The sequence below is a fragment of the Colletotrichum aenigma genome, assembly GCF_013390185.1.
Source record: "Colletotrichum aenigma strain Cg56 chromosome Unknown KSG_Cg56_contig09, whole genome shotgun sequence".
NCBI classification, from domain to species: domain Eukaryota; kingdom Fungi; phylum Ascomycota; class Sordariomycetes; order Glomerellales; family Glomerellaceae; genus Colletotrichum; species Colletotrichum aenigma.
In genome coordinates, this window is record NW_023500915.1 from 3915206 (window position 1) to 3940263 (window position 25058).

The following is a 25058-nucleotide window of genomic DNA, read 5'->3' on the forward strand; positions in this document are numbered from 1 at the left end:
GGAAATGCAGTACTGAGGTGTCTCTTTCGATTTCGAATCATGACCGTAGGCCGGGATGGGGTCGTCACGTCGCGGTGAAGCCCAATCGCTTCCATCCTACGTGATGACGGTGAGAATGAAGCGGAACCATGAGGAGCCTCCCCCCAGTGCTAGGGTCATGGTCCGGCTGACTCAACGGCGAGCATAACCTAGACAGGTAAGCTGGGCGTTGACGTGAAGTTCATCCTGAGGATGAAATGTTATGTTCACCGAAACTTCAGATTCAATGATGGAAAAGACCCAATCCCATGCGTGTCTTTCCTTTCCTACTTTGATGACGGCGGCATGATTTGCCTGAGGATGGATCTCGTGATGGTTGCACTGGTGAGGTAAGCTTGGCATCACTCACCAGCCGCAAGTCGCACCGCAGAAGAAGGAACTTCGGAATCCCGGTCCAATGCCGTCAACACATGATCGAAGCCTATAAGTGCACGGCTAAGCTAAGGCTGGGATCTTCGTATTTCGACCTCTCAGACTTGAGCATAATGCTCCGATACTTACGGAGAAGATGACAGCCTGAGCCTCGTTAGTAATCATGGTGACGAGAGTCACGGTACAGGTAACCAATAAGCGAGTAATGCAACAACATAAATGCCCTCGAATCAGCAGCAAAGGCAGCGAAGTCGAATGTCAAAATTTCCTAGTTGTTTTCAACAGTGGAAGAGTTTGCGGTAAACGCAGCTGAGCGCTCAGAGTTCCTGAGGTTAGAACGACCGGCTTAACGACTTGGTTGGCCAGTACGTAGGAGGAGCTATCAAGCGGATGAGAGAAAGTCACAGTTGCATTCGACTTGCCAAGAGAACAAGCGGTCAGGAAAGGCTCAGGCGATATGTCCTCGCGTTCCAAGTAGTGGTGACTGGATGACCAAGGTATGAGGCAATTCGATTAACCCTGGCCAATCCTTGCAATAACCCCTCATGGCAACGCTTTCGTCCTGGTACGGCAGCGTGCTCTCGAGCGTCAGCCAATGGATTGCTAATGACCAGGGTGCATAGGGGTTCGAAAAAACTAGTGGATGAAGGACGTAAGGCTGAGGCCCGACGAGGGGTCCCTGAAAGACCTCGCATGGTTGGGGGCTGGAAACGGGCGCGAAGTGCGGCTGGTGTTGGGTAGGTTGCATAGCGAACAGGGAGGTCGTTGGCGATGCGGTGTGAGTGGCCGGTGTAAACGCGCCCACGAGGACTGACGTCGAGTTAACCCGCTGACAGTGTCTCAGGGATGCTCGAACGGGATTGAAGTTGTGGGTGATGCATCTGGAAGATGCAGATTTCATGCATGGTACTGTGCGTGATGGCCGCTGCATCTCGAGGTTAATCGAGGGTAAGATGAGACGACAACGGCCATGATCAGCACCGGGCCAAATTCTCGCGCCCGAAGCCGCCGACAAACGGTGCGGTTCTTCTGTTGTGGATCTTAGCTTCCAGGGGAGTATGAAGATGTATGCGGAATAGCATCTGCGGTGACGAAGATGTAGTGGCGGCCGGCTTTGCGTTGCATGAGCTGGTAAATGGTGGTGTACGATACGCATACGAGATGGGTGGATGGTGGCGATGGAATCTGGAACGTCCGTATGGTTCGATGCCGCCTCAGCCCCATGTTGTGTTCCCTGCACGTCAAAAGGAGACATCTCTATATCGGGCCCAGCGTTGGTGTAGACGTACCCACTGCAGGCAATATCGGCGCGAAGCAGAGCCGTTTTGTGTCTGGACCGATTCGTATTTTGCTGGATAGGGTTAATGGTGGTTGGCACGAGGCAGTAGTCAGCTGAACAGGCGCATCGTCGATGTCGGTTTGCCTGGAATGCCTGCTGAAGCAGACTTAGTCAGGCTGATTATTCAACGGACTCGGCCGCAACGCACGAGCAGAATTACTGACAGTATGTCGTTAGGAGCGTCGTGTTTCTCCCGAGAAGTGCGGAGAATAAACAAGACGGACCCAGCTGTGGCGATTGCGAGATTCGTAAGGGAACGAATACTACGTAAAGAAGCTGGACAGGCGGTTTTCTCGCTCCCTTGCCGGTCTCGTAAACGCATCAATGAGGGGACGGCGCAAAGACTGGTACGGTCATGTTTGAGGTGAATCAATGACGGCATGAGAAATTTCCCAAAAGGACCAACGAAACCACTTAGGGCCAGTTGTTTGGATTGTTGGCGAGAAATCCACGGTGATCCTGTCGCAAGTGGCAGGAACACAGCGAGCAGGAGCAGGAGCAAGGAGCTGCGAAGGTTCGCCGCCGGGGGGCGCGGCCGCGTCGGCTCCGTGGCTCGGCGGTCCCAATCGGAGAAGGTGTGGTTTGGGGGCCGAACAGCTCGTGTCGAGGCCTTTCGGTCCGTGGGCGGGGATAGCGTCTGGAGGATAAGCCAACCATAGCGACGCAAGTTGGCTTTGGAGTCGGCGGAGACTGCTGGTCTTGTCTTTGAGCCGAAGATGGTGTAGCAGGCAGAAGAAGAAAGACACAGTTTGGCGTCATCTTAGGTCGGTGATTCGTTACCGTCTGGTCGGCGACACGGTGAAAATAGATGTTTTCCCAGTTTTCCCAGGGAGCGAGGGGCATGCTGCCTGTGGCAAGCAGCAAGCGGCAAGCGATAGGTCGGCCCCTAGGATTAGAAGAGGAATGATGATTGGAGGCGGCGGGTCGGGGTTTGTGGCTGTGTCGGGTGGGTGTCTGCGGCCGCTGGACTGGCTTGAGAGATGGAGAGTGGTCGGCCGTAGGGGCGGGCAATGTATTCTGGCGATGCAAATGGAGGTGATGGTCGTTGTCGGTTGCCAGAGTCCGACGAGGTGTCGTCGGAAAAGAATGTCTTGCTGGCGATGGTGCTTTGGTTCTGGGGTACGGTAACCACGGAGGACCAGCAGGAAGGGACTTCCTTGCTGCGATTCACAGATCACAACCAATTTTGGCAAGCACGAAGGCCGCCGCGGGGGGCGGCAGCGGCAGCGGCAGCGGCAACACACGCAAGGCAAGTCAGGTCTAGACGAGACAGGCAGGAGCATTCCCCGTTCCTCATTCCTCATATTCCATACGGATGTCTAAGGTAGGAAGCAGATACCGTAGATGCAGGTCATCTGGGCTGAAAATACCTTACAGCGGGTGATCGTCTGCAGCTCCTTGACTCAAGATTGGACGGAGCGCATTCCATCTTGGGGTGGCCCCCTCCTAATTGGGCATCTGCACTTCACTTCTTGCTCCTTCCTCCTGCTGCTGCTGCTGCTGCTGCTGCTGCACCTGCCCATCAATTACCTTACCTAACCTTACCTTCCTTGCGTATTCGTACCCAGGCAGGAAGTAAGGCGAGTTTGGCAAAGGGGAAGGAAGGGACGAATGGATTCGCGTGGGGAAAGAACAGACGACGACTCGACCTGGCAGCCTAACGGGCAGCAAGGAAGGAGGGAAGGAGGTGAGGAGAAGGTGCACCCCAGCTGCATAGCATTCTGAGGTTTCCACTGCCGGCCTTACAACAGCGAATGAGAGACCACTGAGGTTCGAGAGGCAGCTGAAAAAAAAAAAAAAGGACTTGATACATCGCCAACTTGGCCCAGCCAACCAACAAGCCACTCCACCACAATCACTCCTGGCCTCTTCTCGATCCATTGCACACCACTCCGTCTCTGGCCAGTGGCCTGGATTGGGGCAGACTCCTTTGAACTCACCATTCGTCAATCAACCCGCAGTCACCTTACAAACGCCTTGTCAGACGCCCTTCACCCATTCTGCTCAGCCGAGGCCGATCGTTTCCTTCCTCTGTCCATCTCGCTCCAACGACTTTGAACCTGCAACTGCACCTGCACCTGCAGTACGGGGTACCTACCTTATCCACCGATCCTATCCGCACACTGACTTACACTTCCGTATCCGCCTACCACTCGTTTCTTGGCGCCTAGTCGCCCACCAGACGTCAATAGCTGAAGCTCGCAGCCGCTCCGTCACCGTCTCACACACACTCGCATTACACGTTTGCCAATTCCCGGTACTTGCTCATGCGCCATGACATGCAGACTCCAGGTCGGAACCGGTCCTGAGTTCTTTGTCCGTCGCATCGCATCGCATCCTGCTCCGGCATGCCGATTTTCGGCAACCGATTGCCAGTGACGACATGTCATATCCGGCAACAACGGTAGACATGTCCAGGCCAGAAACTGCTTGATCTCACCTTTCTACACACGTCTGCCACCATCTTATTCTTGCAGCCTCTTTCACATTTGCATCACGATCGCCCACGGGTCCTTACGGATCCAATGCTCCCAACGAGCACCATCTTGAATAGGGGGGGTACATCGATCGACACCACAGGGCTGGCTGATGAACCAATCGTTCGATGGAAAGGGCCTAGAAGAGGAACAAGCTCGCAGTCATGGCACCCGCCTCTGCGACACTAGACAAGCAAGACAAGGCAGGGATCCCAGATGGCGTGGCTGTAGGGCGGGCTCACCTCAGCTGAACCAGGTTACCAAGTAGCTTCCCCCGCTCCACTCGCCCACGCTAACTGTTTTTTTGCGAGAGTCCTCCCAGGTCCTTTGCCGAGGTACAATATACAGCAAGGTACAGATATAGAAAAGGACTAAGCAACCCTAATAGATATAACCTAAGGTGTGAACATAGAAGTACTATACTTAGTACTAGAAGATATAGAGGTCTTAAAAGAGATAAAGACGAAGTAAATAAAATACAATAACTTTTCTTTATAGTAACTTTACTAAAGTTATAGAAACTTTACTTTATATAAAAAGAGTAATAATAAAATAAATAGCTAATACTTTATTTATTAATTAATATAATAATAAACTCATAATTTAATAACTTTAAAAATAATTTTAATTTAAAAAACGCTATATATACTAACTTTTTAGTAACTAGTAAAAATATATAAAAACTGTAACTAAAAAAAGTATAAAATCATTTGTAAATATAACTAAATTTAATACTAAAGATATTATTACTGTATTTATTTTTAATACTTATTTCTAGAAATAAACTAAATTATAGTTAATAGATTTATAGATATAAACTTTATATTATAATTATAATAAATATTAATAAAAGAGAATATATAAGAAAAAGTAAGATCTTACTATAGCTCTCTAAAATAATAAATATACTACTTATAAAACTACTCTATTAAAGGTTTTATTAATCGCTTAGATCGTATAAGAGGGGTAGAATAACTATAAAAGTTAAGAGATAAAGTAGTATACTAAAACTAATTTAAGAGAAATTCAAATAAATCATAAGCCACTCATACCCTAGGGTGGGGGGAGGATCCCAGGTCCTTTGCTTTTGCGACCGCTTGACGCTTGACGGGTCATCTGCTCTCGAAGCGTCCCTATCCCCCGTACAAGGACCCTAACCCCACGGCACGGCCATCAGCCGAATACAACGACAACAGAGCAAGTCGCCGAGCCGCCACTGTGGACTGTGGACTGTATTTCCTACGAGGTGGATAGGTCAGCAATGTCCCAGTCCAGTTGCCCAGCTACAGCTGCCTGTCATTTGAACCACTTGCCACGCGCGCGCGCCTCCGTCCTCGACTCGCGAGACATGGACTCGGATTCTGTCCATATGCGCTGGAGTTCAGCTTGCTCTGTCTGTCCACTGGGAGCCTCTGTGGCATTGGCTACCATTTGCCATGTTGCTATTCTCCCTTGCAGCTTGCGCAGTGCTTCGTCATACTAGAGCCCGGCGAAGCAGGATGCGCGTCTCTCACGGTGGATCGGCCACCGAGACTCCACGTTGCGCCGACTGACACTAGGACCAAGGCCGGGGGACCAGCCCAGCTGGTATGGTCGTCTGGAGCGGTACCCTGTGCTGCGGTCGCCCACGTACGGTCCATTCGCAGGAACTGTGAACATCCTGTTGGGCTGAACGACAGGGATCCCCTGACGCGGTTTCGAGAGAAAAAAATCGACCCCAAATGTCGCCGTCCATTGCCCGTCCCAACCTGCCAACAATAGCCAGCAAGAAAAAAAAAAAGAGTCCGAGCCGACCCAATCCAAGGCGTAATCTGCGGCTGCCTGTCAAATCTATGGTCAAACACATGGGATTCCTACACCGCCTGAATTGGGGTTTCGTTTACCATCTCGTTCTCCGTCCCACTCAGAGAAGCCTGTCCTTATCAGAAGCGCGTTCGGGCGCATTACATTGCCATTACCAGGCTTGTTGGTGCTGACAGGAACTGTTCTCCAGGCCGTCCGCGCAGACGGGAAGTGTACGGCGTAGGGTTCCAACAGCGTTTCTCGACCAAACCCAGGAAGCGAGGTCAATCGCCTTCCAACTTACACCTACATGATGACCGCATCTTCAGAGTATCATGGCGTCTTCTTCGCCCGGGTCTCTTCCCCACCTTATTCCTGCGGACGCGCCCGTGGGCCACCCCATTCACGCCCGTTTCTGCAACACTGCTTCACATTGAAGCGTCTCCAGCCCTAAAGACAGCCAGTGGAAGTGGTTATCTGCACACCTCTACAACCGCCGCCTTGCAGCAAAAACAAGCATGGAAACAACAAGGCCAGCGTATCCGTAGTCGCCATCGTGACTGATGACTGAACTTGGGCATCTAATGGGCCCTGACTAGCGCCATTGGCCTGCCCCGGGCTCTCGCCTAATGCTAATTTCAAAAGACAGAGAGAGGCTGACTGAGGATGAAGACGGCGCACTGAAAACGGGAACTCAGGGCTCACCTTTATTCCGCGCAAGCCAAGCCAAGGTCAGGATGCTTGCTGCCCGTCAACTCATACACACCTCCCCTTCGCCGCACACCCTCCCATGGTGGCCTCGAACCCCTTCATTTGGTCTATTATCTCATTCCTTCTGGCAGCCATTTCCCTGCCGGGCCAGATCTTGCAAGACCAACTCGGAAGCAGATGGCATCGCAACTCCATCGTGCCTCGTCTCCCGCGACATGGCGCATCGACACCATGTCTATATATATGATACAGTATCCTTCCCATTCTGTCCGCAATCCTTCCACCCCACCACAGCTCCCGTCCCCTTGACGTCTGCCACCAAACCCGTCTCCCAATCCTCATTTATTTGTTGGATTGTCCCCGGGCACAAAGGAATCTGTCATCGTTGCTGACAGACAAACAAAACCTTTGTAATCTAGACAGCGTTGCGCACCAAGAAAAAAAAAAAAAAAAAAAAAAAAAAACGACCTGTTGTCTCATCCTCCTCCTACTGCGACCTGCATTTGCCAAGCGCGGAACCTGACCTCGACTTACTTCACTACGCAACGCCAGGGAACTTTGGTAGCCGCTTTGTGGTAAGTCAGTCGTTTACTACAATTACTGGGTGCAACCGCTCGCCGCGACGCTGGAACCTCCATTTTCAACTTTACCCATGGGTTTCAGAGCTCGCGGCACAGACTGAGCCTCGCCCCCTAGCGCGCGGCATCCACTTCAGCAAGATCAAAGACTTACACCTTTCGGCCATATAGAACCCGGCAACCCTCTCTCCCTTGCTTTCTTTTCTTCGGCCTTTTCCACTCACCTCTCGGTCACTCGCCCTCTGAAATACCCAAAAGCAATCGGTCCAAAACGGAGCCTTACTCGGCACCTTTCCCACCCGACTTACGGCAGATGCGGCGGGCGAGGCCCACCATCCCAACCCCCTAGTCGCTTATGTCCAGCAGCGCCTTTTCATTACTCGCAAGCCACCGTTAGGTCTTGGCCTGGTCGCCGGACACACAGGCATACCCCAGACGTGCCACCACACCGCATCCCAAGCGTGCTGAGGAGTACCTCTACCTCAGCCAGAAGAGAGGCGACCCCCAATACGACCACCAACCAAACTGATCACTTACCACAATCGACCCTTTAAGCAGCCATGCCTGCCGTCACGCATGCTGAGCTGGCTGTTGAGCAGCCGTTGTCGACCATCAGCTCTTACCATCTCTTCTCAGCTTCTCATATATGCGCCGGTCTCGCCATCTTGGGCCTTCTTGCCATCTTCCGCCTCGTGGTTCATGCCATGTCCAAGTCAAAATCAGGAAACGGAAATACCAGCCAGGCTCACCGAGACGGGCAAGTTGATGACGATCTAAGCCACTTGGTCAATCAGCAAAGTCTCCATCATCACTTCTTCCACGATAGGATCTGGCCCATGGAGGAGAAGTCACGTGGAGTCAGCAGTAATACCGCAACTGCGGAGGATGGGTTCAGCAGGAAAACAGGCCCATTTTCGAGCCTCTCGACGGAGAATGCCCAAGACGCAGGCGCGCATAAGGATAATGAAGGTCGTGAGCGTACGCCGTCACCTGGCAGCATGTTCGGCCCGGGAAAGCTTTCAGGCCTTACATCGACAAGACTAATGATGTCGAGGCCGCCGCCCCCGCCTCCGCTTACGCCCCCAGAGCTATCCCCGTCTGTTTTCACGTACGATGATCGCAGGAGGAGTTTCACCGGCTTCACCTCGGAACTCGATGCATCTTTCTTTGAGCAGCCCAACCCAGACTACATGTCGTCCACAGAGACAGAGACTGAGACTGAGATGGCGACGACAACGGCGACGCAAAACGTTCAGACTACGAGGTCATCACCGACGCCTCGTAGGCGGTCTTACACCAAAACTTTACCTATTGGGATACCAGCTACCACGACGGGTCCCGCTTCTGATGGACATGGAACTGTCTTTTCTCCCTCGTCATATCCGCCAACATCACCTCTGCTTCCAGGGCCGCCGCCGATCCATGGAGAGATCCTTGAGGATGGAACCTTTCGCGAGATCAAGGTGCAAGGCGAGATCATTTCGATGCTGGACGGTAGCGGAGCCGGTTGGAAACGCCACACCAGAGTGTATGGAGGCGGTGCTTGCCTCGCATGCGCGGCATCCTGCGACGATGGTCACCACGGCGGCTTCTATGGCGAGAACGTTCTGCCAGAAGAGAGACGCTACTAGGGCCACACGCATCACCAGCTTCGGCTTCAGGTTGGATTAATATGGGTTGTCTATATGAAGAAAGCGGACATTTCCTCGGCGCGTAGAGTGATGATAGAGGACTTCAGCATCACGGTAGGAGACCAAAAATTGGGGCGGCACACAGTCTCACTCGGCAGGGTCTCGTCTAGAGCATCCCGGATTTTTCCTTCTTTCTCTTTTTTATCATCTATCTTGTTTACCCATCTGCCTCACGGCCTCACGGGGAGTTTGGCATATCCTGTACTTGATTTCCTTGTGTAATGACCTTTTCTCGGGCAGTGGAGAGTGGAATCATGGGCATGTGGGGTGACAAAAAAGGCATCGGGCACCTGTTTTTCCTTGTTTGTTCGCGAACTCATTTCTTTGCAATCTTTACGCATAATGACGCTTATGACGACACATTTCTTTCTTTCCCTTTCCTTAGTTTTGTGTGTTTGATAAGCCAAGGTTCCCGCTCAATGTTGGGAGCTGGGAACTAGTCTGTTGAGCAAGCAGGGATGTATGTATGTATCTCGAGTTGTTTTGAAGGCAAAGTCTGTTGGTAATCTCGTGTGTAAGTTGAGTGCGGAGTAAAGAAGAGCCTGGAGTGATGCGGTGGGGGGAGTCTAGCTCCTTCTTCGCATCCGCGAACAAGCAAATCTTTGGATATTTTGCAAAGTACATCCCATGGCCGCCTAAGCTGCCCTCAGCGCTTGAATGCAGTCTCAGCCCGAACCGCAGATCAGCCATCGCTCACTCGCAAGGCGACAATCTGCATCAGGATGGGATTCACGGCCTCCCGCTCGCTTGGCCGCTGATGTAACGCGAATATGCCCCAAGTGGCCCGGCAGCCGAACCAAAGTCCCTTTCCCCCCTCTCTCTCGCAAGGCAGCAGCATACGTGATGAACTCTGAGTGAGTGAGCTCAAGGACTCCTTCGCCTTGGCTCGATGGCGGGGTGATTTGACTCACTCCCCTTCTTATAGGTCAATCGTTTTGACATCCATGACCGGCAACTGGAGGAAGGGTCAAGCCGAAAAGAAAAATAGAAACAAAAATGAAGCAAAAGAAACCAGAGTGGACTTCTGCGCAAGACTTCAATCATCGGCGGGTGTCTTTAACTTCACTCGGTGGTGAGTGATTCCAGCAAATGTCGCCGCCGTCATTGACCAAACTGGTCTCATTCCCGACTCCTGTAGACAAGGTAGCTGCTGCCGACTTGAGCTGTCGGGATCAGGAATGTCGCCAATATACCAGTAGATAGCTTCAGTTCAGGTTCGATCTCGTGTTTTCATGAGACGCAACTCATGACGGCCGTGCCAGCCAGCCTCGTTGCGTTTGAGGATAAGCTTGTGATAAGGGTCACGAGCGGGAAGGCTGTCATAAAACCTCGTCATCTTCGCCGCGGCGCGAGTCTTACGTTGGACCGCCCGACTGCGCTTGGCGGTGGCCTTGCTGTTTTTCTCCTCCTTTCTCATTTGAAGTATATCAGATTCGGCCATGTGATGCGTGCCTCAAAATCGCGAGCGCGCTGCTCTGGGTGCCCAAGGTGTGAAACGGCGTCGCGTCGTGTCAGCTCCCCGGACTAAATAGGTAGGATTATTCGAGGTTATGATCAACAGCGGTGAATGCTATCCACGCTGGCTCTGCCGTTCCCACTGCTTCCGCCGCTGTGCCTGCATTCTCAAAATACCAAAGCCTTTTGTTGAGGGCAAGTGGAGATGCTTTTACCGCTTCTGCCAAGAACCGGACAGGTCAGAGGGCGTTTTCGAGTAGGAGGAGGATGACTGAAAGACGGCTCCTCTTCATACAAGCCATGGTGCTGACCTTTCTCGCCACAAGTCCCTGGTCCGACTTCAAAACGACCCATCAGGAGAGCCAAGACGATACCGATTGCAGTGAACGGCCGTCTCCTTCGTTACGGCCCGCTTGAGGTAGTCCGCTGTGTTGGCCTGGTGTACGCTCTCAATAGAGGCATCCATTCCTTCCGCCGGGATACCAGACACGGGCCATCAGATAATCGGAGAATATTACTTAACCCCTCTTCTTGCCTCGTCCGTCATCTGCTTCACCCAGGAGCCATGCCGAATGAGGGCTGCTGTGCGAAAGACGGACGAACGCCTTCGGGACCGAGAAACCGACAAGCCCCAGGTTGCTCCCAGTTGCCATTTGACGATTGTCTGCATGACTACCTCTGTCTGCATGACTACCTCTGTCTGCCCGCGGCAGGATCGTGAAGGAGGGGATCGTCAGTTTGTTGGTGTTGGCAGGGCCGCAACCGACAACACCTTCCACCGCATTCTTAGCGGGTGAGAACGAAGGATCACTCTCCGCGCCGTAGTGTCGCAGTTGTACCTGGACTTGATGGATCATCTCCAACTCTAAAACCCCTGTCCCCCTCCTTGTGAATGATGTGGCCGTTCCACCCCCTCTACTCCCAACGATCTCACGTCATACTCGGGACATTCCAGAGAATCCTACCCTCCACCGGGCTATAACAGTCTTGGAAGCAAAGAAAATAAGGTCTTTGGTTGTTTGTCCCTGTTCTCGTGCTCTCGGGTTTCGAGTGTCCCAAGAGAGAGTATTGGTAGACGTAAGTCCTTTAGTAGACTCGGTAAAGGAATGTTAACCCTTTCCGTACAGATTATGAATAGTCCACAGATGCCGCTACGGTACCCGAGACCGCTCGAGCCGCAGAAATGCGGCTCTGTGTTAGGGCATATCTCTGATTTCTGCCGATGCGAACCCATGATGCAGATGAGACGATGTCTCCGTCGTGGCTATAGAACGTGTGGGGTCTCACGCCCAAAGACGTTGTCTGTCGTATTCGAACCTCAACCAAGTCAGCGGCTACCGCAACACATCACGTTGACTGCAAGTGGGTTGGTGGTGGCGTGTAGGATCTTGATCAGCAAGCCCACTGTGGGTTTTTTGGAGAAAGAGCAAGTGAGAGTGGTTGAACACGGACGAGGGAAAGGGTTGGTGAAACGAAAGGGGTGTGGGTGGACGGTCTTGTCGATTGATGGACGCGCTGGCGTCTGTCGTGCATGACAGCAGTCTTATTTGGCGAGATAAGGACAACGAGGGAACGAAGTGAGTGAGATCGTGAGAAGACTCAAGCTGTCAACGCCACGCGCGGATGGATCCCCACGCGTGGGATGCGCCATGGTGGATGGATGGATACGTGACTGCACGCATGTCAGCTGCCTTGCTGCTTACACACCCCCTTCTTCTGAGAACTTCTTCTTACTGGTAATTCGCTCTGTCTTGCGAGCTGTTTGCGTGATGTTGTCCATGTCGCTGTGTGGGTCATATTGTGAGGATTCAGCGGTGAGTAGTCAGAATCTGACGAAGATACGACAAAGTCGTTGATTTTTACTGAAATCGAGGTTGAAGGCAGACTCGTGGCAGCCATAGTTCCGCAGAGACATGGAGGACAGGAGGATTCAGAACCCTGGACAGAGCGACTTTCGAAGCCAGCCAGAGCCGCAGGATCCGTTTGGCAAATAGATTTGTGGCAAGCTATTGGCTTGCTATACGATGACTTCCAAAAGCAACGATTGGTTGGACAGATGACATCCGTCAGAGCACAGCTAGCGGCTGAGGTGATGGTTTGAGCTCAAGCTTCTCAGCCCTATGACACGGCCAAGCAGAACTTGCGAAATCCTTCCATAAAGTCTTGGCAGGAGGGGTTGATGTTGTCGTGAGACTTTGACGAGAGGTCGCATAAGCTCCACGCTACTGAGAGTGGCCCAGATTATCATTTCATGATCGATGAATCGGCCATAGCCAACATCTAACAGGGGGGAAACCCTAGAAGTCTTGTCTCACTGGGTGAGCAGTAAACGATCACCCCGAGCTACCAGCGATTTGCAGGGGCTTACACGCTCGCCGCACTGCCGGCGAACGTGTAGCACTTTTCTGCATCGATAGTCAGCCTGACGTGAATGATAAAATTTATCTACCTTACCGTAGGCCGTTGAACTGCTTGCCGAGGGGACTTCGGTAAGAACTTCTGAGTCTGCCAAGTCCCACTGCTGACACTCGCATACGTATAAAGCCCGCCGACGGCCCGAAGAGTTTATAACCTGCCCTTCTGCAGCTTTGCTTTTGCGAGCCCCTGGAACAATCCTTCAATGACATTTGCGTTCGTTATTTGACCGTCATCGTGTATGCCATTTCTGGATAGGTACTAGTCTCGACAACTTCGCTTGTCGCAAGTCTGCTGAACGATCTTGCTTCAAAGTCGCCTAACAGAGTCACTCTGATGGGCAATTCGGCGATGACTTCCTGCTGACGGTCCGGAGCAAGGACATCTTGAAATTTGGCGAACGAACGGATTCTTCGCGGTCCCGGAAGGCATCGGCTCGACCATCCAACAACGAGACCGTCAAATCCGACATCATCAGAAGATGGCCGGATGTGTGAAGGTCTGAGAGCAACGAAGAAAATGCCAACTCGCCTCGGGTTGCGCCGAAACCAATATGTCATGTTCTGAGTTCAAAGGGTTCATCGCTCGGAACCAAGAGAACCTTCAAGCAATACTTGAGACGCTTGTCCCAACTTCGAACGGTGGAAGGCAGTGATGCACATCATCTCAGCGTGCGGCAAGTTAGCCTTCGATTTCAGATTGTTTCCGAGGACGACGTAGAGAAGAGACTGATACGAGAATAGTGCAGCTTGTAACCCCGAAGAATCCCATTCTTCAGGGGAGGAAGTCGGGATATGTCTCGCGGTATGCCCGGATAGATGATGGGACGAGACCGGTTCCAGTAATTTGTCGACGCCAACGTGTCGTCAATAAGTCACGGATCATCCATTTCAGTCATTACATGTCATCCAGACGTGATAAGGCTTATTTATCTATCAGCTGGCCTTAAAGCCAGCGATGAAGGCCACGACGAATGTCGAGAGACGATGCGCTTTGCTGCACCTCTTGGCCACCGTCGCGCCTGGCGATCACTGGATCCAGCCAGGTTATGCGTGATCGTGCTTGGCTTTTCGGCAGCAATCATGGGAAACACCTCGGCTTGGCGAATCGGGAAGCACTTCTGACGATCTGTGTAGTCTTGACCAGGATCTGCTAAAGACGCCTGTCCTAGATGGGTGCGAAGAAGCTGGTTTGCAGAGATAGACCGCTATTCAGAATGGTGCTGACTGGACTGTCTAGCGCAAGTCAGAGTTGACGTCAAGGGCGCTAGCGGTTAAGTCTCCAGGCAGCTGGGCCGGGCGATCGAATAGCGAATTCAGCAGACCATTTCAGTGGTTGGAGCCACGTAGGCGATCTTCATGTTTCCCGTGAAGCACGAATCTGCGGGAGAGGTCGCGTTGTGGCGGTAGATTAAGCGCTCACAGAGAGGCTTGCAGCATGCATAGTTCCCACGTTGGAGTTGGCCGAGGTCCTGTGGCCCAGCGCTTTAGATCCCAGTCCATCTCTCCAAAATCTTCCCCGCAAGTGTGGGCGTTACCCTGCAAAGGCCGTTTCACGAGGGGATTCCTTGCAGTTCGCAAGCCGATCGACATGGAGCCAATAGGGCCACGGCCACCACTGAACAAAGCAAGCGAGTGGGAGACGCTGAATGATGGTGGATCGAGCGACATATAGATTGGATGCGTGGCTGCGAACGGGAACAGGAGGGGACGGTTTGTGGTAAGCGGCATGCCAATCATACTGGCTGGGCGGAGAATTGGCACGCAACACAGAAGTATGGCGGTGCGTAAGGGAAAAATCTTGTGCGAGTGTGGTTACGTGCAAGACAGCTCCGAGCCTGCGGGGGTCTGAAGGATGAGACGAGCGAGGAAGACGAAAATGAGAATGGAAGGGATCGCTTGTCTTCACCACCGCGTTGTTGAATGAATTTGGCGGCGTGGGCGGCCAACAAAGCCCAATAGTCTCGAGGGCCACAACCGTCAGGTCCAAAGGTCCTACCAAAATTTCCTCTTTTTGCCGCAAAATCGGGGCGGCCGGCGCGTCGACCTGCTGTCAACAACGTGGAAGAGAATTGCGAATTAAATGAGGGTTTAGGATTGACTGGCTGTGGCGGCTTTCGACTCGCGCGGGAGTAGCCACAAATTCTTTGTGTGCGCAATTTGAGTCTGGCAAGACGCGTCTGCGGCGTCGCGAGGCCCGTATTCCTCCAAGTTAATTAAACTAGAGGCGCGACGGAGGGGCTATAGCCGCGAGTGTTAAGTTGGCGGCCGTCGTGCCGCTTTCGACTTGGGCTTCGGGCTGAACGATGCTGCCGACCCCCATGGGTAAGTTGGCTTGCTTTTTTGATCTGCAGCGCGGCGGTCCATCCTCGTTGATTCTTCTCACCACGTCTCCCTTGAAGAAGGCCTCCTGCCAGTGTCGGATTGTGAGGCGCTGGCATAACGAAAAGCCAGACGAACAGAGTGGGAGAATCTGAACTTTCATGTCGAGCAGTTGGGACGAAAATGCCCTCACAGCAGGCTCTCCCTCGGGACCTTCCTCGCTGACAACCACAGCCTCCCAGTGGATGCACCCCGTCGAGCCCCATTGAGAATGTCACCCCGTGTTACTCTTCAGGAGGTTTGATGCCCACATCCTGGCGGGCGCACAGAGCCGATAACGCCGTTGGAATCTTGGGACTTGGAAGGTCTCTCTTGCAGATTTGTCTCAGGTTCCTTGCCCCTTGCCGCCAACCTTGCAAGGCGTGGCTTCCCCTGGCACGCATTGCCAAAAGCAGTCAGGGCACGAGAGGCGGTGCGAGAGAAAGTCTCCGTAGAAGATCCTGGGGTGCCGGGGACACAGCTTCGTATCCATCCAGTTCCTGGGCCATGTGTCCATCGCTCCGTCTCTTTGTCCGCCGTCGAAGGCTTGGTCCGGGCGGGACGCGGCCATTGAGTGCTCAAGCCGGTCTTCAAGGCTCACTCGGTGTGCAAACCTGTTCCGCATTGAGTGATTGATTAGGTCGCACACCATCCTTAGGGAGCTGGACTGGGAGCGATGCACGCATGTCAGGGACACATCATCCTGAGAAGATCGTCAGTTTGACTGAGGCCTCTGGACGCCGAAGCTTCCCATACTGTTTGAACCGACCACAAGTCGACGTATGAAATGACGAGTGCAGGTGGGAAGTGGGAGAGACTTGTGTCAGCAGAAGCTGCTAGTGGCGACAGCTATTCTGAGCGGCGGGGGTAGCGTGATGAACAGGAACCTCGGCAAGTGGAGGATTGGCAGTTTGCAGAGAGGCAGGGCTGATGGAAGACAAGTACCACGCTATCGGTCGAAGTGAAACAAGCCCTCTAAAGCTTCTGGATGGGAAACAGGTTAGCATTGGGCAAGTTAGGGAGATGCTGGGAGCCATGCGCGAAAACAGCTGATGTCGCTTGCCCTAAATATCCTCATCCGCGACTTTATGCCGCCTCGTTTTACGGAAACGAGGGGACGGTATGGCCGGGAGATGGGGGCGAGGAAACAGAGGGCAAAGGTGTGCTAAAGTAGGGCATGGCGGTGGAGGGCAGGAAATGGCGAGCAGCAGGAGGACAGATTGCAATGGATTGCCTTTCTGTGAAGAAATGATGAACCACTGTTGAGTCGGGAAGCCTTGGCGATAGGAAAGCGGCTTGCGTGGAAAGTATCGTGTGTGTCGTGCGGGAGAACCCCTGGAGGAGGCCAAAGCCCTCGAGCGAAGTCAAAGCTTTGCCATGGAGATGGAGGTGCCGACGCCGCGTTGTCGGTGCCATGCCCGTCGCTCGCTTGCTGAAGTGACCTGTCGTCCAGAGTGCGGCGATGCGCCCTCTCTGCCGATGTTGGTCAGCTCCATGCGCTCGTCTGGAATCGTCTTGTGGCATCAATTGTTCTCCAAGCCGCGTGCCCCAGTGGACAGGACCACGCAAGCCATGACCAGCCACATGCTTGGTGATAGCTCATGTTCGGCTATGCTCACCAGGAAATGGCCGTGGGATATCGTGACAACCTCGCATTTCCCATGCCGGGGCGGAGGGCGTGAGCGGGAGGAGATAGCGTGCAGGCCCCGATCGGGAGTCGCTGCCGCAGCCGTTGACCATGGCTCACATCATCGGCAGCCCCTCTGAACCCCAGATTTCGGTTCTATTGCAGTGGAAAAAGGGAGGCCTTGGCAGCGTTTGACTGAACGGTGATACTGTTACTGATTGATGAGCTGGGCTACCTCCTGACGGAATGTAGCCGCAAGCATGGCGAGCATCAGTAGTATAGGCAGCTAGTGCGTGGTGGCTGTTGAGCGTGCTGCGTGGAAGAGGACGAACGTCTGGAAGGGGCCGATGGGGCTCTTACCGCGGCTGTCCGTGGTTGCAAGTCGCATTTGCAGTCGCAAAGTCAGACATGATTGGTGGTTCAAGAGGTGGATTCCGTGTGGGCACGCTCCGTGTTGATCAACACCACCAGAAATAGAAAAAAGGGTTTGGGTAGGCATGGCCGATGGACATGGACGGGTGGTGGGTGTCGTAGGTACTGTACGCGACGTGCTGGAACCTTAGGTGAGGGCGTTATGCTACGGCGAAGGTGTGCCGTGTGGTCGGTATCGTAAAGATGGCCAGAAGCAGTAATAGAAGCATGTTCGATGTATCTGTGAAGTCAAAGCGAGAACGAAAGTCTGGCAGCAAGGTGCGGCCGACAAGAACGTGTGCAATGTACTGCATAGATAGTACAAAGGGTGCTGTAGGTGTAGGTAGTCGGCAAGCGGTGGGAGCCCAGCGATCTGGGTTCTGGCGAGAGTTTGGCCCCTGGAAACGGCCATACATGATGTACTTCAGGCCAAAGTATGTGGTAGAGTGCCGGCGTAAGGACAGCCGTATGAGCAGTGTGTCTGTCTCTATGTCTGGCGCAGGTAGGGACAGTCGTCTTGCAGGTGAGGTGGAAAGTGTCACGATGAGACCGTGATTCGGGGCGCAGGGGTTGATGCTTGCTCGTGCTCCGCGACAAGGAGTCGTTCGGTCGGTCGATGGATGCAGGCCCGGTGGCAGGCCAGGAGAGAGGACAAGGACGCTGGACTCTGGAGTTTGGGGTCTGCTGGAGTCCTGTCACGGCTTGCCGTCTGGGTCTCCGTGTCCGAGACTCGCAAAGCGGGCAGTGGGCGAAGCTCAATGAGTTGAGGTGGATGGAATTCTGTCGGAACCCCTCGTTTGTTCGCCAGATTGCCATTGAGTTGGGACGGAATGCAAAGGCGGTTTGTGTGTCTTGCCTTGGAGACGGTGGGTGTTGGGACTTGGACGTATCCGAGATAGTGCTGAAGTCTGAGTGCCGGGGAGCCCAGGGCCGTGGAGGAGAGGAATGTGGAAGTGAGGTTGAAAGTGGTGTGAGGCGACACCAGATGCAGGAGCAGTGCGCCAGCACAGCCAGTGCAGTGACGCAACAAACAGCAGGAGCAGGAGCTGGAGACTGGAGTAGATTCGCGCTTGCCATCCGCCCGTCACCTGCACGCGACCTGCGCGGACTGCATGGGAAGGTGCTGCGTACCTCAGGAGACAGACAGGACAAGCAAGACGCACCAACAGGTGGAAGAGGGGCACCCGAAGGGGCGCTACAGGCGGTGCGAATACATGCGATCGTGTGGGAGATACATTGGCTGCAAGCCTGAGAATTTGCCTTCCTGTCGAGTCACGTCTTCCAGACCAGAGGAGACGGCGCGGTGATTGGCCGATGTAGCTTCTCGCAATCACACTGACTAGCTGTATCTAGCGGCAGTGTGAGTGCATCTTCAAGCACAGAGTACTGCTATAGTAGACGGGTACGCAGGCAGTACTGCCTGTACCTGATTGCAAGTGAGGAGAAGCAGAGAGAGAGAGAGAGAGAGAGAGAGAGTCATCCCTGGTCATACCTCGCGCTGGATCGCATTCTATGATTGGATTTCTCGACCACAGATGTCTCCTGTGACTGTGAATGACTGTCAGTCGAGGTTTTGCATTCTCTCCAGGCTCCTGAGTGCTTCCTGTTTGGTGCAGCCAGAGACGCCAGGCATGGCTCGAAAGACGTGAGGTGCCTTGGGTTCGGATAGGTACAAGGATACATCTGACGGCGGCCATGTGGGGCCAGCCGGTGGACCCCTGTCTGCCACCTCTCTTTTTTCTCTCCTGGCGCTCCTATTGGCCGAGTTTGTCGCCGCTGGCTCAGCCGTCACCAATGACTGGTCAGGCTCGCTTCGGGTTGGCACCCAAGGAAGGGAACCCGTTGTGGTGCATGCACTTGCCTGGCAGGACCTGGGCCCTGTCTGGCCCTGGCCCCTCTCCTCCTCTGGCCAGTCCGATCTCCACTCCTTTTTGCGCTCCCCTGAGTGTGGATGATGGGAGGTGGATGGTGGATGGTGGATGGTGCCTGCCCGCTTTCTCCTGGTCCTGGCACATCCCCGTCACGCCCGTCCGCCCTCCTGCCCTGTCCAGTCCTGTCTTTCCTGGGTGCCTGGGTGGGTGCTGGTCCGTTCGTTCTTTCCTTCCAGGCTTGCTGCTCCTGCTCTTGCTCCAGATGCTGCCACCTTCCCGCTGCTGCTGCTGGCTGCCACCTGCCCTGTCCTGCACCTGCACTCACTGAGGTACAGAGCAGGTACCTTACCTGACTGACTGGCTCTGGGCTGCTCCTGCTTTTCCATTCACACTCACTACTGCACTCCATCTCCATATCTGTCGTCCACTCCGCTGCTTGCCCCCCTTCTGCCTCTTCTTTTGGTCTTTCCTTTCTTTAGCACACACACCGCCCTTCCTTTTTTTTTCTCCCTCCTTCAACCCTTTCTCTCCCCCCTCCTCTTTCCCCCTCCGCCGCTCTGGTCTGCGAATTTGTTCGTCATCGTCGTCTTTTTAGAAGGGATTTTTCCAGGAAAAGAAAAAGAAAAAGTAAAAAAGATCACAACCCTCGCATTCTCTTGAGATCCGTCTCGCATCGTTTTTTCAACCAAATCCAGCAAAAATTCTACACGGGTTCTGGAAGGCTTCGCTCACCAACCACAAATCGACCGCACCGCACATTCGCAACACCAAACCGACAAAAATCAATTCCGCCACAAGCTCAACATCCAAACGCCCAAAAAGGCCTCTGGACCAACCCACTCACACACGTCGCAACTTGCATCTGCATCATCGTCACCACAAATCCATCCAAGAAACACTTTTTAATCGACTGTACTCTACTTCGTCTTCGTCCGACCTTTTTTCATCGTCAGATACTGCAGAAAAAAAACTCCACCGTAATCTTCACACCAGCGCTCCATCGGAACAACAGGAAACAGCCAGCTCGCTGCTGCCAACGCCCTCTTTTTCGACAAATCACTCCTCACGCAGCTGCCCCAGCCCGCGCCAACCAACGACGGCACTCGCCTGCTCCTCGTCACCTGACTGATCTGTCAATCTCGACCAAGTCCCTGCGCCCTTTCGTCTTGGACCCAACAACAAAGAAGGCTCCTCTTTGTGGTCCTTCTTCTCCTCGACCACAACCGCTTCCGTTGCCAAGTGTTTTCCACCCGACGTCTCCAGCGCTGTTTACTCTTTCCCATCGACAGCAGATTGTCGCCCACTCCTTGACCACTACGATCATTCTTTTTTCCTGCCCTCGACGCTCGATACGCGACCATCTAATTCCCCAACAACGCATCGCACATCACCTTCAATCATCCAAAATACCGCCGATTTTTGGATTTTGACCTTTTTGGCATCCTCCTCCGTTCACCTTGACTCCGACACCGACACCCACGTGCAGCCTCTTTCCTGGACCAGCTCCAGAAACCGCTTTGGATCGGTCTGATACACCACTGTCATCAACGTCATCCGCAACACCCGAGTACCATAATATATCTCGACGCCCAGCGCTGCGCACCTCAACAAACTATCCTTCTTGTAATTCGACCCGGTCGCCCCAGCCGTTTGCAAGGCCACCATTCATTCTTTGACACTTTTCGAGTTTGACAGCTCGGTCACCGGCACTCCCGCCAGCTCACTTCCTCGCTCTCCATTGATACCCCATCTGAGCAATGGACGCAGGCGGTCTCGCTCAAATGAACTCCAACAACTTTTCGTCGGCTAATGGCCTGGCCATGCCCGGTGGAGGTCTTGCCTCTCGCCGCGGCGGCCCTGTCAAGCCCCTCTCCCTCTCCAATGCTACTCCCGCCAGCAATGCCGACAACGGCGCTCCCACTCCTCGCACCAGCAGATCTCACCTTCTCGCGGGTCTTAGAACCGCCCCCAAGTCTTCGACTGCTACCAACTTCCCTGCCGGTGTCAACAACAACGCGCCCTCGCCTACTACCCAGTCGTTTGCCAGAAACGCAACCGCCAACAGCATGCAGGCCCAGGCTCAGAACTCCTACAATGGCCCCAAGACCGCTCTCCCCCGCTACGGTCAGCACCAGCAGCAAGCCCAGCAGCAGGCTCAGCAATTGCAGGCTCAGCAGTTCTTGCAGCAGCAACAGCAGCAACAGCAAAAACAGCAACAACAGCAGGCCTACGCGAACCAGCAGCAGTACACCACTGAGCAGGTTCTCGCGCCTCCTGAGATTGTTATCGATGACCAGGAACAGATGGATCCCAGTCTGTACGCTCAACTTGTCGCTACCAACATGTACCTCGCTCAGCAACAGCAGCGCCTGCAGCAGCAGCTTCTGAGCGTCCAGGCAGCTGCTCAGCAGTTCCAGGGCCTGAACCTGCAGGGTGCTCAGCAGCAGATTCAGCAGCAGCAGCTGGCTATGTACCAACAACAGCAACAGCTCCAGAGCCTTCAGCAGTCCATGCTCAGTGGCATGGCTGCTCAACAGCAGCCTCAGGTCTACACGTACTACGACCCTGTCACCCGCCAGCAGGGCTACTACGTCGATCAAGGCCAGAATGACCAACAGGCTCAGCTGGCGCAGGTTTACGCTGCCCTGCAGCAGCAGCAGCAGCTTCAAATCCAGCAACTGCAGCAGCAGCAAGCCCCCCGTGTTCAGGTTTCGCCCCCTCCCGAGAACCACGCCACCCCGTTCCGCACCGCTACTCCCCCTAAGCGCTACGAGTCTCCCTCTGAGGTCACCCCTCTGCCTCCTCCGTCAGCCAATGCTTTCCGCCGTGGCCATAAGAAGGTCATGTCCTTGGCACTCAACGGTAACAACCAGGCTGCCCTTTCGCCTTCTCAGGAGCCCCCAAAGTCCGCTGGTCCCAAGACCGCCTCTTTCCCTCTTACTCCCTTGTCTGGAGGCTATGGACCCGGCCAGGGACGTGCCGGCGAGCACCCCGTTCGCCAGCCCCGCGGACCTCCCTCCATCGAGGAGCTCAAGGCTAAGCCTACCGCCAAGCACGAGGGAAGCAAGAACTTTGCCACCCGCACGCGTCGCTCGGCCGTCCACAACCTGGTCCGCGCGGGACGTGAGCGCAGAAAGGGAACCGGCAGCTCCAGCGGTAGCATGAGCCCCGTCTCCGAGAGCGCCGAGGAAGAGTCCGGCACCCCCATCACCGACAACGAATCTGACTCCGGCCACAGTGGATCTGGCAGCTTGGCTGGCGACATTGATTGCTCTCTTCCCAGCTCAAGGACGTCCACTAACGGCAGCTGGGGTGCCATCGGCTCTGACCGCCCAAGCTCTCGTCAGAGGGCTCGCAAGAGCGTTGACAGCGTCAGCAGTGCCGAGAGCGGTGAGAACAGCTTCGCCAGTGTTTTCAAGAACTCAGCTCAGCGTGCCGGTATTGAGGTGACAGACGGACAGCGCAAGGCGCCAATGCTGGTCTTGACCAGCGCCGAGAAGAGAAAGAGCGGCATCTTGGCGTAGACTTGTTGCTTTCTGGACGTTACGACGACTATGCGCCCCAATGTCTTTCCTTTTCACGACCTGCACAAGGGGTGGGTTGATCCTCAACCCTTTGGATGGCAGGATTAGATGATGGGTTGGACGGTCAGGCGCGCTCTTCTCACGAATCATATGTTGTTCTATTCCTATTCACGGGGGGTTCCGGCGGCTCTTTTATTCCAGCATTTCGAGGCTTGGTTGACTACAAATTCACATTTTCACTTCTTTTACATTCTTAGCCAAGTCATCGAGGTATCGAGTGTCTGTCATTCATCTTCCTCGCTTGGCTTTGGACGAGCAACACCTTAGAGGCTCCGTGCAGCCTTGGTTTCTACGGTCCGAGAAAGATATACCATAGGGAAAGGGGAGTATGGAAAGAATTGGCCAGGCTTGGTTTTGTTACTTTCTCCGCTGGACATGAAACTTTGGTTTCTGCGCGACGGGAATGCGCCGAATTCCTGAGATGGAAGGCGTTAAGCCCGGATGACGAGAGACACTTGCTTTTCGTTTTCTCTTTACAGCCTTCGTGCAAGTCCTTACAAGATCGAAAAAAAATCACAAGCACCACGAAGCAGCCGTTTCATTACTTCAGGCCGGAAAGCTTGGGGGATGGTGGCTGCTGACAGGACCAGGGAGTGTAGTTAGCATAGGCATTTGGCCCAACACAGATTGAATGCCACTCTTGCCATCCCAATTCTCCTCAGTGACATGCCCTCGATGATTGAGGCTCAAATCTTTGATCCGCTCCTGAACATCTCAGCCATCTTGTCAAACATTTTCTTCCTGTCGGTCTCAACGTGCGCAAAGTTCTTAGCCGGCCCAACGATGATCTCATCCTCCTTGCCCTCCTCCAACGCCGTCCACGTCTCCTCCGTAAACTCCTCCAGCGGCATGCCAAAGTGGGCCTGCCCCGCGGCAACCAGGTCCGGCTGGACGGAGTGCAGCTCGGTCTGCACGGCCGGGGGGACGACCTCGATGACGCGGACGTGGGACGAGGCGTCGTGCGCGGCGAGCTGGGTGCGAAGGGTCCAGGCGAGGGAATGCAGGGCTGATTTCGTGGCGCAGTAGTTTGGGCAGCGGGGGATGGGGACGAGGGCGAGGCCGGAGGAGACGAGGACGACGTGTGTCTGGGTCGGCTTGAGGGACTGGAGATGGGGGAGGAAGTGGGTGATGAGGTGGAGGGGGGCGAGGTAGTTTGTCGTCAGCTCCGAGGAGATGTTGGGTAGGGAGATGGAGGTGGGGGAGGTGAAGTCGATTGAGCGCTGGATGCCTGCGTTCAGGATTATGGTGTCTAGGGCCGGGTAGGTTGTTGTTATTCTTGGGATGGCTTTGTTAGTTTTGGGTGGGCTTTTTGATGTGATAGGATCGTGATGGTTTGGCCGCGTGTTGCTCGGGTATGCGGCGCGCGGGTGCGCGGGGGACGGGACGGAAAGGGGGGGAAGACGGGACGGGGACTTAACTTGTTGACCCACTCGGGCATTCCTTCGAGGTCCGTCATGTCGTAGGGCTCCGCGGCGACCTTGTCCGGGCCGTGGGCGTCGAGGAGGGTCTGGAGCCGGTCCTTGCGGCGGGCGACTGCTATCACAAAGGTGCCGTTGGCGATGAGGCGGGCTGTGAGGGCGGCGCCTATGCCGGAGGAGGGGCCTGTGACGAGCGCTACTTTTGAGGGGAAAGGCATATCTGGTTTTGGTGGCTTGGTTCTTCTACAGTACACGAGACTTTGATATGTTGATATCTTTGAGGATTGTGGGGATGTCAGTGTGAGGTGCTGTTGCGGGTGGTGGGTTTCATATAGGCATGGGATGAAGATAACTGGTGGTTGAGGCCTTTTTTTTGGTAGCTCTGAACTTCTAGGAGTGTGAGGGTCATTGTGACGTTTTGGGACTGGATTGGCCCTTGTTTGGAAGGAGGAAGGGAGGGGCTCTTCGGGTAGTTCGGCGGGGGCGGGCGGACGAGGTGATCGGATGGGACGATGTCACGTCGGGCGGGACTCGGAGGACGTGTGGGGCATGTGAGAATGGTTCCCGGGCCGGGGAGTGAGACGTTGAGGTCTGATCGTCTGAAGTTTCTGGGGATGTGGGCGCGGGCCATGTGGTGATGGTGTGAATGGATGCCATATGAGAATGTTGTATTGGAGAGGGATGTATGGGAGGTGGTAATTATTCACATGGTTGTTAATTTGAACGAGGTTGTTGATATTGACTATGTGGGTGGCTTAGGGTTCTCTGTCCATGGTCTAAGAGAAACTTGGGTTGGAAGACCGTCATTGACTGACCTTTTTCAAGTTAAGAGGATATGATTGCATCGCCGAAACTGAATACCACTCATATATATTTGACATACTTGCAGCGAGTAACATGACAGAATCAGCTCCTATTCTATGTTTCT

At 54.1% G+C, this 25058-nt stretch overlaps 4 protein-coding genes across 4 annotated transcripts; 3 read left to right on the forward strand and 1 right to left on the reverse strand.

Moving 5' to 3' along the window:
• Window positions 1-6638: 6638 nt before the first annotated feature.
• On the forward strand, window positions 6639-7852 carry CGCA056_v013745 (uncharacterized protein; the record flags this gene model as incomplete). The annotated part of the gene is made up of 3 exons (XM_037328988.1): window positions 6639-6740; window positions 6852-6987; window positions 7455-7852. 3 exons carry the CDS (start codon window positions 6639-6641, stop codon window positions 7850-7852), a joined length of 636 nt encoding a protein of 211 aa, XP_037173550.1.
• A 6-nt stretch (window positions 7853-7858) lies between these two features.
• Window positions 7859-8929, forward strand: CGCA056_v013746 (uncharacterized protein; the record flags this gene model as incomplete). Its single annotated transcript, XM_037328989.1, has 1 exon — window positions 7859-8929. One exon carries the CDS (start codon window positions 7859-7861, stop codon window positions 8927-8929), a length of 1071 nt encoding a protein of 356 aa, XP_037173551.1.
• An 11956-nt stretch (window positions 8930-20885) lies between these two features.
• Window positions 20886-22652, forward strand: CGCA056_v013747 (uncharacterized protein; the record flags this gene model as incomplete). Its single annotated transcript, XM_037328990.1, has 1 exon — window positions 20886-22652. The coding sequence occupies one exon, from the start codon at window positions 20886-20888 to the stop codon at window positions 22650-22652; it is 1767 nt and encodes a 588-aa protein (XP_037173552.1).
• Window positions 22653-23398: 746 nt separating this feature from the next.
• On the reverse strand, window positions 23399-24348 carry dltE-0 (putative oxidoreductase DltE; the record flags this gene model as incomplete). The annotated part of the gene is made up of 2 exons (XM_037328991.1): window positions 23399-23987; window positions 24143-24348. The coding sequence occupies 2 exons, from the start codon at window positions 24346-24348 to the stop codon at window positions 23399-23401; spliced, it is 795 nt and encodes a 264-aa protein (XP_037173553.1).
• Window positions 24349-25058: the final 710 nt, after the last annotated feature.